At 42.7% G+C, this 13,105-nt stretch overlaps 1 protein-coding gene across 1 annotated transcript; it reads left to right on the plus strand.

Moving 5' to 3' along the window:
• The first annotated feature begins 452 nt into the window (after positions 1 to 452).
• Positions 453 to 11,770, plus strand: LOC144598057 (ciliary microtubule-associated protein 2-like). The gene is made up of 10 exons (XM_078407938.1): positions 453 to 502; positions 2,328 to 2,415; positions 2,782 to 2,952; positions 3,272 to 3,394; positions 3,958 to 4,095; positions 6,735 to 6,875; positions 7,610 to 7,777; positions 7,893 to 8,015; positions 9,883 to 10,010; positions 11,653 to 11,770. Exons 1-10 carry the CDS (start codon positions 453 to 455, stop codon positions 11,702 to 11,704), a joined length of 1,182 nt encoding a protein of 393 aa, XP_078264064.1. The 3' UTR covers positions 11,705 to 11,770.
• The last annotated feature ends 1,335 nt before the right edge of the window (positions 11,771 to 13,105 follow it).

Here is a 13,105-nt window from a genome sequence, read left to right on the forward strand (position 1 = left end):
TCTCTGTAATGGATATTCTGTGCGATGGATGTGCCCTTTGAAATAGGTACATAAAGGAATAATGCTATTATTATTATTAGTGTTCTAAAATGTTTTTTTAAACGATTTAACAATGGTATGTGTGTGTGTGTGTGGCTTCGCTCTGTAAAGTGAGCTGCTCGAAAACTGATCACAGCGTCCGCAATGTTCAAAAGAAGATGCCTTGTCCATTATTTAGCGGTTACCATATCTCGTCCACGGATAAGATGCGAGTTTCCAGTATTAGAAGCGACCCGCTACGGTTGGTTATTATTTTATAACTTGCCTTCTTATCATTGTGCGCGCTGATAATGAGCGTTCCTGTTGCTAGGAGCCGTCGAGCTGGGGCTGGTTCTGGGAGTGCAACCCTGAAATTAACCAGTCGCTCAAAGAAATTCAATCGCGCCTAGAAACTGCCCGCACCTGAACGCACAATGGAAGATAAACAATTTGAAGGAGCTCCATTTGGAACTCAGAAAGCCAGGTGAGTCCAAGGCAAGCTGAAAGTATATAATCTCTTGGAGTCTAGTGTTGGAGGAACTCAGCGAGCCAGGCAGCATCTGGGGAGGGACTATGGACAGCCGGCGAGACGTCGGGTCAGGGTGAAGAAGGATCCCTTTCCAAAGCAAAACGTGCTAGGGAAAGGGATTCTTCTTCACCCTGACCCGAAACGGCACCCATCCTTTGTCTCCAGGGATGCTGCCTGACCCGTCGAGTTACTCTAGTACTTTGTGTCATCCCTTTCCAAAGCGTCGCCCCTCCATTCCTTCCCTTTGATGCTACCTCGCCCGCTGAATTCCTCTTTGTGTCCATCTAAGGAACTGCAGATGCTGGTTTACAAACAACAACAAAAAACCCCCACAAAGTGTTGGAGTAACTCAGCTGGCCAGGCAGCAGCCCCGGAGAACATGGATAGTTGTGAAGTGTCACCTATTCATGTTCTCCAGGGATGCTGCCTGACCCGCTGAGTTACTCCAGTACTTTGTGTCATCCCTTCCCAAAGCGTCGCCCATCCATTCCTTCCCTTTGATGCTACCTCGCCCGCTGAATTCCTCCAGCACTTTGTGTTTTGCCCAAGATTCCAGCGTCTGCAGTCCATGTGTCTCCAAACACATCTATCTTCTGGTTCCCTTATTCCTTCTCTCTGATCGGAATCACCCCACTCACTACTAAACCACTGAGCACCCTTAACCCATTAAAGTCCGCCACGCCGGCTGCACAATGCATGTGGTTTCCTGGCCTCTGCTGCTGTTCTCAGTTTTACATCTACCATTAACACCTCATTTTCCCCCAAAACCTGTTCTTAATTCCCCCATCCTAACAAATAACAATTCTACCTTCAGTTCCATTCAGTTCCATTTTCTCCGTGAAAATCCTTCGTGATCTGTTCCAAATTTCCGCTCTGCCTTCCCACAGTTTCACGCGTGAAACCTTTCATCTTCCTGCCCAACCAAAACATTCCAAGTAGCACTGATAAGAATCGAGACCATTCTTCGGACCCGAAACGTCACCCATTCCTTCTCGCCTTGTTCGCTGAGTTACTCCAGCATGCTGTGTCTGTCTTCGGTGTAAACCAGCATCTGCATTGCCTTCCTTGTTATCTTTAGGCTTCAATTATATCAATGCAACCGGTAATGCAAAGCTCAGTAATGCAATGCAAAGCTCAGTAATAAAACTTCGAGAAATTTCTCCCTGATTCTCTCAATCAAAAATCATTAATGAAAACAAATATGTAAAAATGGTGCTGATTTTTAATTCATTGCATTTTATCACTATTTGCTTAAGCACCATTAAGCACTATTTTTCTCCAATGCCTTAATCCAGAGTTAGACTATGTTCTTCATATCAATGCACATTCATTGAAGAGGGAAGTCTTTTCAAAGCCTAATTTTCAGAAGTGAAAGAATGACTTTCACTTGATATGTTGTACTATACAACACACATATTGGACCGAAGATGGACACAAAATGCCGGAGTAACTCAGCATTGGGCTCATATTGGACAGCAGCCTGAGTGAGACTGGATAATTTATTAGACTAGGTTTACCATGACATATGCTGTTAGAATGACTTTACATTTTGTTCCCAGACTGCAGAAATTATGATGAAACTTAATTAAATCCCATTATGGATCTTCACATTTTTGTATAATAAGCAAAAAAAACCAAGATAAGATGGACTTTAGGGCATAGATCTAATTGGTCCTGAATATTCCAATGGATTGATTAATGTTGGAAGGAAATAAATCGTCATCTTCTGCATATCTAATAAAATAAGACTGTTGTTTTTTGTGCACTGTTTGTATTGCAGGTTTGATGTGTATGGTGTTCATCCAGACAACAAGTTGCAAGGCCATTACACTGAAATACCATATGATAAGAGGGTCACTGGGGAACCGGTAAGTCAAAGTGAATATAAAAATCGGGTTATTTGTCAGAAGATAGGCAGAACCACATGCTGTTGGATATTCAATGAGCAAAGCCATCACCCTAAGTGAAGTTTGACTGTGCATTTCAGCAGGTGGTAACTTTTGTATCTTAGCTATGCTTTGTGTGGAGAGAGCAGAGGTAAAAGGCCAGAGGGGAACATCAGAGTTTTGTTCAAATATACCCAGATGGCTTGCGGCACAAAGACAAACATTGTCGAGGATTGGTCAGTTTATCCAGTGAGGCAAAATAAATATTACAAAAGAAAATTAGGAAAAATGATAATAAATATATTTTGTTACTGCTTATCAATAGCCAATGATTGAATTGTCTTTCAGGAAGCAAGGCTAGGGCCTGGATATTACGATGTGGACACAGGGGATTTCAGTGCTAAGATCGTTGCTGAGAAAGCATCAGGGCCAGGTTGGGCAAGGGAAAAGGAAATGGAACGCTTTGCTAAAACACCACAATCATTCTATAAAGAACAGAAGCTAAAACAGAAGTTCTTGGTAAGTAATCTTTTCACAGATTTCTTCAGCTGACTTTTTAGTTATTTTGTTTAGAAATCAAGAGCGGTGTGAGCATTATCTGGCTTTGTATACTAGTTAAGGTTGTGATGATTCCTCGACTTTGGAAAACGCAGAACAAATTCCAAATTATAAGTTGGTTCTGTCTATGTGCAGATATCCAATAAATGTTAAGTTGCCATGCCATGTCTGAGGATGATCTGATTAAGGACAGTAAAATTATGTAGTTTGTGAATAGAAATCTGAAAAACCTTATCCATTAGATGGGGATAGAATTATTGTTGTCTTTTTTTAATTACAGGAAATTAATCGTGGCCCAGGTAAATACGAGATCCCACATTTTCTTGACTTACTGGCAAAGAAGAATATTGGAAGGAGAGGTATTTTTGGCACTAGAGAAGAACGATTTAAAAAGGCACAAAGTGTAAGGGTCCATGGGTTTGTATTTTTGAACAATCGTGGTTTCACAATTTCAAAGTATTGAGTTAATTCGAGGGAACTGCATGAGAGGATTCCAGTGTTGACTGTGCAGTAGTACATAAAGGAAGGTGTTCAAGATCATTCTATGGGTTCCCCGGACAACCCGCAGGAGGTTTTGTCCCATGGGTTTACATTGTTGGCTAACTCTTATTGTGTGTCTTTTCAATGCCATGAATCACCATTCATGATGTCATTTCGTTTTTCTCCTTGAATTAAATGCAGTGGGTTTTGGGCAGACTGGCTAAGAGTTTGTATTTGTACAAAATGTAACCATGAGTATTGCAAAACTCTACGAAAAAGTTGAACTTCAATATCGGCAAAGAATATTCTTAATGATATTTCAGAACATTTACTTAAATTGTCGTCGTTTGCAAAGATGTTAGTCCTTTGGGAACATAAATTTCACTGTTAATTTATTTTAAACTCAAACGATTTTGAACAGATGAATTTGTATCAAAGCAGAGCATTGAAAGAGATGATGTTATTCCGACTGCTTTATTTTTCCAGCTCATTAGCCCGGGCCCTGGATCATATGGAAAAGGAGGGATTCCAATGGCTGTGTTGGAAGAGAAAGCTAAGCAATCCGCTGGGCTACGGGGAATGTTGGATTCGAACAGTACAAAGAGCCGATCTCTTGAAGCAATGGTAAACGTGCCATTCTGTTGTGCTCTTATAACTGGCAATTTATTAATATTGCACCAAATTAGTTGGGAGTGGTTAGTATGTCTAATTCACAGCAAGCAGCCAATAATGTGAATTAATTCAGGAAATGTTGCCCAATGAGTGGGGGATACACAAACTACGAATGAAAGCAATCTCATTTCTACAGGAAAAAAAACTATCAGTGGAAGATAAATTGTACACATTAAGTTAAGGGGTGGCATAGTGGCATAGCCATAGAGCTGCTGCCTCATTGCCTTATAGATTCTTGATAAGGAAGGTTGTAAAAGGTTTCTAGATTAGGCAGGAATGCAGAATGCAGATTACAGTCAGATCAGATGGGTGGCATGGTGGCATAACGGTGGAGATCCTGATTACCGGTGATTGTCTGTACATAGTTTGTACGTTCTCCCCGTGACCTGCATAAGTTTTCTCTGGGATCTCTAGTTTCCGCTCACACTCCAAAGACGTACAGTTTGTAGATTAATTGGCTAGGTAAAATTGTAAATTGTCCCTAGTATGTGTAGGACAGTGTTAGTGTGTGGGGATTGCTGGTCGGCGTGGACTTGATGGGCCGAATGGCCTGTTTCCGAGCTGTATCTCTAAACTAACCTGTTGATCCCAGCCACTGACAGAAGTGCAGTCACTAAGTCTGAATCTCAGATGTATCATCCAGTCCATTGGCCAATTTCATACCACTTAAAGCATCAGAAGTATTTACATTTGTATGGTGCCTTTTATGTTAAAAAAATCGTCTCAGGTTGCTTCCCAGTGTTTGGTCATTCAGTTATAGGGATGAGTTTCTTGCCAAGCAGTGTTTAAAGGCACTTGTGTGAGCATGTTTGCAAGTCCTTGCAGTTGGGCAGGACCCTGACAGAGAGGATCACTTGCCTGTTGTCCAGTCAGTCCAACATTCATTACATTAATTTTGATGGAAATTAATCAATCATAACTTAAGAAATGGAGAGGGGAGGGATTCAACTTTCTGTGCCTACTCTGCCAATCAATCAGGCAATGTCTGTACCTCTGCCATTTTGTTACCTCTTCCCCATGTAGTTGTTCTCCTTGTGTCCAAATGTCCATTCTGCTCACTCTCACCTTGTTCCCTGGGTGTGGGCTTTCAATGCTCTCTGAGTTAGGGCATTCCAAAGACTGGAATGGTAATGCAGCCAATAATTCTTCTGCCTCAGCTCCAGGGACCCAAATTTGATCCTGATTTTAGGTTGCATATTCTCCCCATGACCATTAAAATTTCCAATGTGTGTTCCAATTTCCTCCCACACTACAAGTATGTACTGAATATTAATTGGCAATTGTAAGTAACCCCTGTGTAGATAAGGGGCAAAAGAAATATAAGGGACTAGATGGGCATTGTGGGAGTGAATAGGTTACTGGGTCATCTGGAAATAAACGGGGAAATGGGATCAATGGGATTTCTCTGTTGGGATCTGGCATGGAGCTGAAGAGCTGAGTGACCTCCTGTGTCACAATATCCAAGATGGCGCCCAAGACAGACGACTCTTTGTGCGCTCGTCATAGAAGTAGATCTGCAATCACGCATTACAATCGCTGCACTCTTTTATCTGTACGCTGTGGACGGCTCGATTATAATCATGTATTGTCTTTTCACTGACTGGTTAGCACACAACAAAATCGTTTCACTGTACCTCGGCAAACGTGTCAATAAACCCAACTAAAGTAAAGTAAATAAGGCGCAACGGTAGTGTTGCTGCCTTACAGCGCTTGCAGCATTGGACACCCGGGTTCAATCCCGACTATGGGTGCTGTCTGTACAGAGTTTTTACGTTCTCCCCGTGACCCGCCTGGGTTTCTTCACTCCCACATGCCCATCTGCTCCCTTTTATTTCTTTGGTTTCCTCCCACTCTCCAAAGAGTACAGGTTTGTAGGTTAATTGGCTTGGTAAATGTAAAAATTGTCCCTAGTGTGTATAGGATAGTGTTAATTTGCGGGATGCAGGAAACAATGGGCGCTGGTCTCAACCAAACTTATTTGCTACAGACGGCTGTGGAGGCAAAGTCATAAGGAGTACTTATAGGGGATTTATCTCCCGATTTATTTATTGGGTATTTATAAGATTGGCAGATTCTTGATTAGTAAAGGTGTTATGGAGAAGGCAGGAGAATGGTCTAGAGAGGGAAAGATAGATCAACCGCGATTGAATGGCGGAGTAGACTCCTAAGACTTACGAACTTATGATAACTGTCAACAATTCCTCCCCCCCCCCCCCCCCGTATAGATGCTGCCTGGTCCACTGAGCTCCTCCAGCAGTTTGTTCTTTGCACCAGATCCCAGCATCTGCTGTCTTCTTTCTTCAGTGGAAGTGCTTATTATTTATACATTGAGAAGGAAGCAGAGATAACACCTCAGGTCAATGAGCTTCTATCAATTATTTCAGATGTGCAGCTTTAATAATATTTGCTTTCGGATCGTGTAACATTATCTCTTGTCGACTATTTTAAGCAGATGAATTGCTCTACAAAAGTCGGGGATGGTTTGCAGAGGAACTTGTTGTAGGCACTTCCATACTAATATTGCAGATAATAATTTCTATGCTACTCTCAATGTTGTCTACTTCACTTTTAAAGGATAATATCTTTTTTAGGGCTGTGATTTGTCACCAAACACCTATAACATTGAAAGTGGATTGGACAAACTTTTGCAGCGGGTGGTCAGTAAACGTGGCCCCTATGATCTCTATACAGGCGAGAGGGGTGATCGGATAAAAACGGGCCACCGTGTGATGGTACGTACACAAGTCTGGCTTCATTCAAAATCGCTGCTCTTCCTTGTCTGCAATACCTTTGTTCAGTTCTTTGTCAACGAGGGAACTGAAGACACTGTGAAACACTTTGCCGAGTTAAAATGTTGCTGATTACGATTCAATTGAGCCCAATTACGGATGAGAGGTTGTTGGCCTCGCAGAAGGAGTGGGCTTGAAAATGGTCCAGAGGCAACTTAACAATTCATGGGATGTCGGATGGGCTATGAGGTCTGAGCAAGTTGACTCCTCCTTACGGGAATCCAGAAAACTTGGTTTATTTTCTGCATATTTCGACTGAATTAGTTTTGAAATGGAACAGTGATTCTGTATATTGGCAAGACTATTTCATAACTGGGACTGATTTCACCCTTATTATCGTTAACTCTTTTTTTTTATAAAGCTGAACGTCTTTGATAACGTTCACATACCACAATACAAATTCAGCTCGTGTTTATCACGGTCAAGAGGATTATGGAAAATATCTGTTATTTCTCCAAACTCTGGCAAGATGCATTGGCTTTGTTGTCTTGGTTAATGCTATACAGTCTCAAATTGAAGGCTTGTAGAATTTTTTTTTTAAATGTATGTCTAGCTGCAGAGGCTGCAAAACCAATCTCATGGGGACGCCTCTTCAGGTATCTAGCAAATATTGGTAAAGCGGTAAAAATATGGAATAAGTGAGTGAAAGAAATCTGTGCTTGATTTTTGTTTTCTAGAATCAACTAAACCTCAGCCCTGGAATGTATAACATCAGATCATTTACTGATGGCCTTTGGAGTGCAGAAAATAAAAATATGGGGAAATTCAGAACGGCGAAACAGTACCCATTTCCTCCAGTGGAGAGAATATATTTCAGCACAGCAAATCTGTTTCGGCAACCAGCAGTTAGTCTCAGGGGCTTCTACCTTGATAGATTTTCTGAAGACAATTGACAATTCTTCTGCTGAATTGGTATTGGTGATTTGTTTTTGATAATTTTGTTCTCTTGTGACTCAACAGGGTGACTACGGCTTTTATGATGTGAAGCAACTCCCCAGACCAGAAAATCAAAATCCACCTCCCTTTTTGTCATCCACTAGCCAGACTGGTCGTATACCTGTGAGAATGCTCACCTTTAACCCTGTAAGTGTGAAGTGCATGTGGCGAGGATGCTATCTCACCCTGCACTCCAACTCCAACATGCAAGGACGTTCTAGGGTATTTAAATTCTACTCCCTTGGACATCTCAAATGCCCAAGGAGTTTGAGTCAGTAGTCTACAGTTTGCACAAGAGTCAAATTGCCTAGAAATTCATCCCTTGATGTTCCAATGATAAAAGGTCTATTCAATTGGGCACCGGGCCTTGTCACATTCAGATAAGTTGTAGGATTTTGGATTTTGTGGAATTTATCAATGACAGTTTTCATCACCTTGTTGATGGATGAGAAGTAGTAAAACAGAACAGTGAATTGAGTTGAAATTGTCTCACTTTTTGTTGTGAGAAAAGTGTGCGTAATTTTCCACTCTTTCAGATACCCCACTGTTGTGGTTGTTCTTGAAAACTTTACTACAGGTATTGCTCATTCGAAAGCACAATCTGTGGGCAGGATGTTGCCTGGTCCTAGAGCCATTGCTACATCCGATGTTTTTCTGTTTTAGTTTTAGAGCAAGGAAACTGGCCCTTTGGCCCATTGAATCCATGCTGGTCACCAATCAACCCATTCCCTAGTCTATCCAAAACTCTAGGGACCATTTACAGCAACCAATTAACCCACAAACATGTGTAGGAAAGAACTGCAGATGCTGGTTTAAATCGAAGGTAGACACAAAATGCTAGAGTAACTCAGCGGGACAGGCAACATCTCTGGAGAGAAGGAATGGGTGACGTTTCGGGTCGAGTTGTTTCTTTAGACTGAGGGACAGAAGGCAAACGTCAACCATTCCTTCTCTCCAGAGATGCTGCCTGTCCTGCTGAATTACTCCAGCATTTTGTGCCTAACCCACAAACATGCTCGCATTTGGGATGTGGGCGGAAATCGGAGCACCCAGAGAAAACCCATACAACTCTACGCTGCGCCACCATGCTGCCCAGTGTGTTCAGATATTTTTTGAATATGATGCACCATATGACCATATTGATTGTGAATTTCCCAAGTTTAAGTACCCTTATTTTAGTGGGAGCAACGTTGTAAGTGCAATTGAGGCTCGGCACATCTTCATCGAATCAAATATTAAATGGTCCATCCAATTTTATTCTACATTCTTTGCAACAGTTTTGAGACAGGTCAGTGCCTTGCTGAGTTATTTCAATTAATGGTCACCCCACATTGTCTGTCTGAGTTTGGTTTAGTTTAGAGATACAGCACGGAAACAAGCCTTTGGCCCACCAAGCCCACGCCCACGCCCACTATCCTACAGACTAGGTATAATTTACCATTTTTTTTGCCAAAGCCAAATTAACCTACAAACCTGTAAATCCTTGAGATGTATGATCCTTGGAATGAGAAAGTTAACCAGGAATGAGTAGGTTAACCTATAATGAGTGTTTGTCGGCACTGGGCCTGTACTCACTGGAGTTTAGAAGAATGAGGTGGGACCTCATTGAAACAGTCAGAATAATGAAAGGTTTGGATAGAATGGATGTGGAGAGGATGCTTCCACTAGTGGGAGAGTCTAGGACTAGAAATCATAGCCTCAGAATTGAAGGACAGTCTTTTCGGAAGGAGATGAGGAGAAATTTCTTTAGTCAGAGTGGTGAATCTGTGGAATTCTTTGCCGCAGAAGGCTGTGGAGGCTAAGTCAGTGGATATTTTTAAGGCATAGATTCTTGATTATTACAGGTGTCAGTTTCTACATTGTATCACTCTATGACTCTAAGACAGTACCGTCAACAAGAATGGATGACACTAAATTGTACTAGGATTGGTAAAGATAAGCTTCCCACAGAGGAAAAATAGATTTACTTTGAGTTTACTTTTTTCAATCTACCTTTGATCTTGTTTTGGTGCAGAACAATGTTGGTGTTGGCCGCTATGACCCCACTAAATATAATCCAAGACCCGGGACTACTTATAAATCATGTTTCCTGTCCAAAACGCAGCGATCTCTAAACAACTTGGAAAGGACCAAATATATGGAGTAAGTGTGCATACTTCACCTTTATTTATGTGCAGTATCGGGCTTCTGGTTTTGGATATTTATGACTCCTAAATCAGGTTAAATTTTGCCCTCTACAAGTTTAGTTTAGTTTAACGATAGAGCCCACTGAGTCCACACCGACCAGCAGTCCTCGTTAACTTGCACCATCCTACGCACTCTGGACAATTTTTATCAAAGCCAATTAACCCACTCACCTGTATGTCTTTGGAGTATGGGAGGAAACCAGAGCCCGGGGAAAATCCAGACGGTCCCAGAAGAACATTCAAACTCCGTACAGATTGCACCCATAGTCTGGATCGAACCCGGGTCTCTGGCGCTGTAAGGCTGCAACTCCACCGCCTCTGTCACCGTGCTGCCCCAGACAAGTGCACAGGTGTTACGGAAAGAATGCTCCAATGTTGAAAAGTGGTTAGCAAAGGCTACCAAATCCACACTGACAATCAAACACACTTTTATATCAGTTTCATTGAATTCTCCCCTCAATTCCCTCCATTCTCACGAGGTTCTACCACTCCCCTAAGCATCAGTGGCAATGTACAATGGCTAATTAATCTATTATGGCGAGTCTGGAAGCTTGTTCTTTGTTAAAGAAGTTTATTGCGGCAGCAATATTCGATTACAAAGTATAACAAACGGATTTACAGACAACCATTAAATCAAACTGTTCGCTTCGAAGTTCTCTTCCCACTGACCGGTTTTGGGTGCCAAAACCACCACCTGACCTAGCTGGCCAATCCGAGGGTTCGATTCTCAGGACCAATCCCTATGGTCGCTACACTATCGCCTTTGGCTGTGGGACACAGCAAGGCCAGACAGGTTGCAGGGACAGACGTAGAGAGACCTGACCAGCTGCCTGCGGCCTGTAGCGGGCAAGCCACGGAGCCCAGTCCCTGCTGGTCCCCCGAAGACCAGAGAACCAAAGAGGAGGGAGCTGGTGACGGTCGCGAGGAGCAAAGCCGGTCGGAAAGTGAACCGGGCTTGTACCTTCCACGTCCTCCAGGTCAGCTGTGGGAGCCCCCCCCCCCAGGGCACAAATGAGCCCAGGCGAGGAGAGGGACGTCGGTTCACTGAACGACCCAGATGAAGCGAACGGCTGGAGGCCTTGCTGAAGCCCGGGGCTTGCCTGGATCGCGTGCAGCTCCATAACAACTAGTGCGTGGACTGGACTTTGGAAATGGTGTCAAATCTGACGACTCGAAAGAATTTTCACTGAGTTTTGCACAGATGACAAAGCACCACCAAAGATAGAAACAAAATGCTGGAGTAACTCAGCGGGGCAGGCAGCATTTCTGGAGAGATGCAATAGGTCGAGGCACCTTCTTCAGCATTGTTTTGCATGCTATCCACACAGATCAGATATACCAGACATAAATACAATCAAGTCAAACACAAGTACAATAGATAGAGCAAAGGGGAAGATACAGAGTGCAGACATAGTTCTTAGCATTGTGGTGCATTGTAATGCATTGTTCCTTAGATGCATTTAGTTTAGGAAATGTCCCACTGATACTTTCTTTCTCTCTATTAACAAGCTTTGATTTGCTGAAACAGTGCTTTGGTAATTTTGAATTACCGTTGTGTGTTTCTTGTTGATTTTTATTTTGTCTTTATCTCCTTCCAGGGAGCGGCTAAGGAGCGCAAACGCCTCGTCAAATCCAAATGAAGTGAACTGAAATTATCTTTTTGAAAAACCATCTCCAATAACCAGTTCTGTAAGAATGAAATAAAGGGCTCAGAATTTCAAGGCAAATGGGAGTTTGATCTATTGTCTTAATATAAATAATAGAATGCTTTTGGTTTAAATTTGTTACTTAGTCATAGAGTAGTACAGCAAGGAAACAGTCCCTTTTGTCCAACTCGTCCATGCTGACCAAGATGCTCATCTAAGATAGTCCCATTTGCCCGCATTTGGCCCAGATCCCTTTCTGATCCATGAAACTCTCCAAGTGTCTTTTTAATTGCTGCCATTGTACTTGCCTCAACTACTCCTCCTGGCAGCTCATTCCATATACCAACCACCCTCCGAGTGAAAAAGTTGTCCCTTAGGTTTCTTTTCAATCTTGCCGCTCTGACCATAAACCTATGTCCTCTGGTTCTTGATTCCTTCAGCCTGGGTACAATACCTTATATTTTGCCCTCATCATTTATACACCTCCTTAATCCTCCTAAAGGATCCACCTCACCATCAAGATTAAATTCCATCTGTCATTTCTCTGTCCATTTTATCAACTGATCAATATATAATCTGTGGTTCAAGGCCACACTCTGCCCTGTTCACAATTGTTGCGAGTAAATTATTAACAGCAAATAGTTTTGTAAATTAATTGGCTGAAATTGTTTGTGAATGTTTTGACTTGAGTCATGATAGTCACTGCTGAGGCCATTGCAATTCTAGGCCTTCCCTGCTGTCTTATTTGTGATCTTGGGCTGAATGGCCTGATGATGCCCATTTCCTCTCCTAGTGGTCACACATCTACCTTCTGACTGCATCTGAGGTGTGACCACTTCATTGTATCTCCAATCCATGAAGCACTCATTCTCCCAAATGATCCCAACATCGTTCAGCTCTCGCTCCAGTTCCCTCATGCGGTCAAGGCAGGAGCTGTAGCTGGATGCACTTCCTACAAGTGTGGACCTCAGGGGAAGTCTGCCCAACCTCCCACATTATTGCAAGAGGAGCATACCAGTGCCATCTCTTTATCACCATCTATATCTCTCGTTTCCCTTTCCCCTACCTCAGTCTGAAGGGTCTTGAAATGTCACCTGTTCCTTTTCTCCAGAGATGCTACCTGACCCTGAGTTCAGCCAGCTTTTTGTGCCTATACCAATGCCCTAACAGCCTACCATACTGCGCTAAGACCAGGAATGAGTTACACAAAGACAGACCTTACCTTATCCTGTCACTCTCCTCGCCAAAGCCTCACGAGCCAAATCCTCAAAACTTGCCCTCAAACAAACCACTTTGCCTCAACACGGCCTCTTCCAACAGAGCTACTCCGCTGGTGCCTGCCTTCCTTTTATATACCACTAGGAGCAGTCGCTATGGGAAACTAACAGCCATTTATTAATTCCCC

Source organism: Rhinoraja longicauda, chromosome 11 (genome assembly GCF_053455715.1).
Source record: "Rhinoraja longicauda isolate Sanriku21f chromosome 11, sRhiLon1.1, whole genome shotgun sequence".
Classification (NCBI taxonomy): domain Eukaryota; kingdom Metazoa; phylum Chordata; class Chondrichthyes; order Rajiformes; family Arhynchobatidae; genus Rhinoraja; species Rhinoraja longicauda.

What these genes read in the sequence shown, in the direction of transcription:
- LOC144598057 (XM_078407938.1), top strand. Translation starts at nt 453, where the DNA reads ATGGAAGATAAACAATTTGAAGGAGCTCCATTTGGAACTCAGAAAGCC. An exon ending in TTTGGAACTCAGAAAGCCAG is followed by an intron (nt 503 to 2,327) that starts GTGAGTCCAAGG and finishes TTTGTATTGCAG; the next exon opens with GTTTGATGTGTATGGTGTTC. An exon ending in ATCTGTTTCGGCAACCAGCA is followed by an intron (nt 7,778 to 7,892) that starts GTTAGTCTCAGG and finishes GTGACTCAACAG; the next exon opens with GGTGACTACGGCTTTTATGA.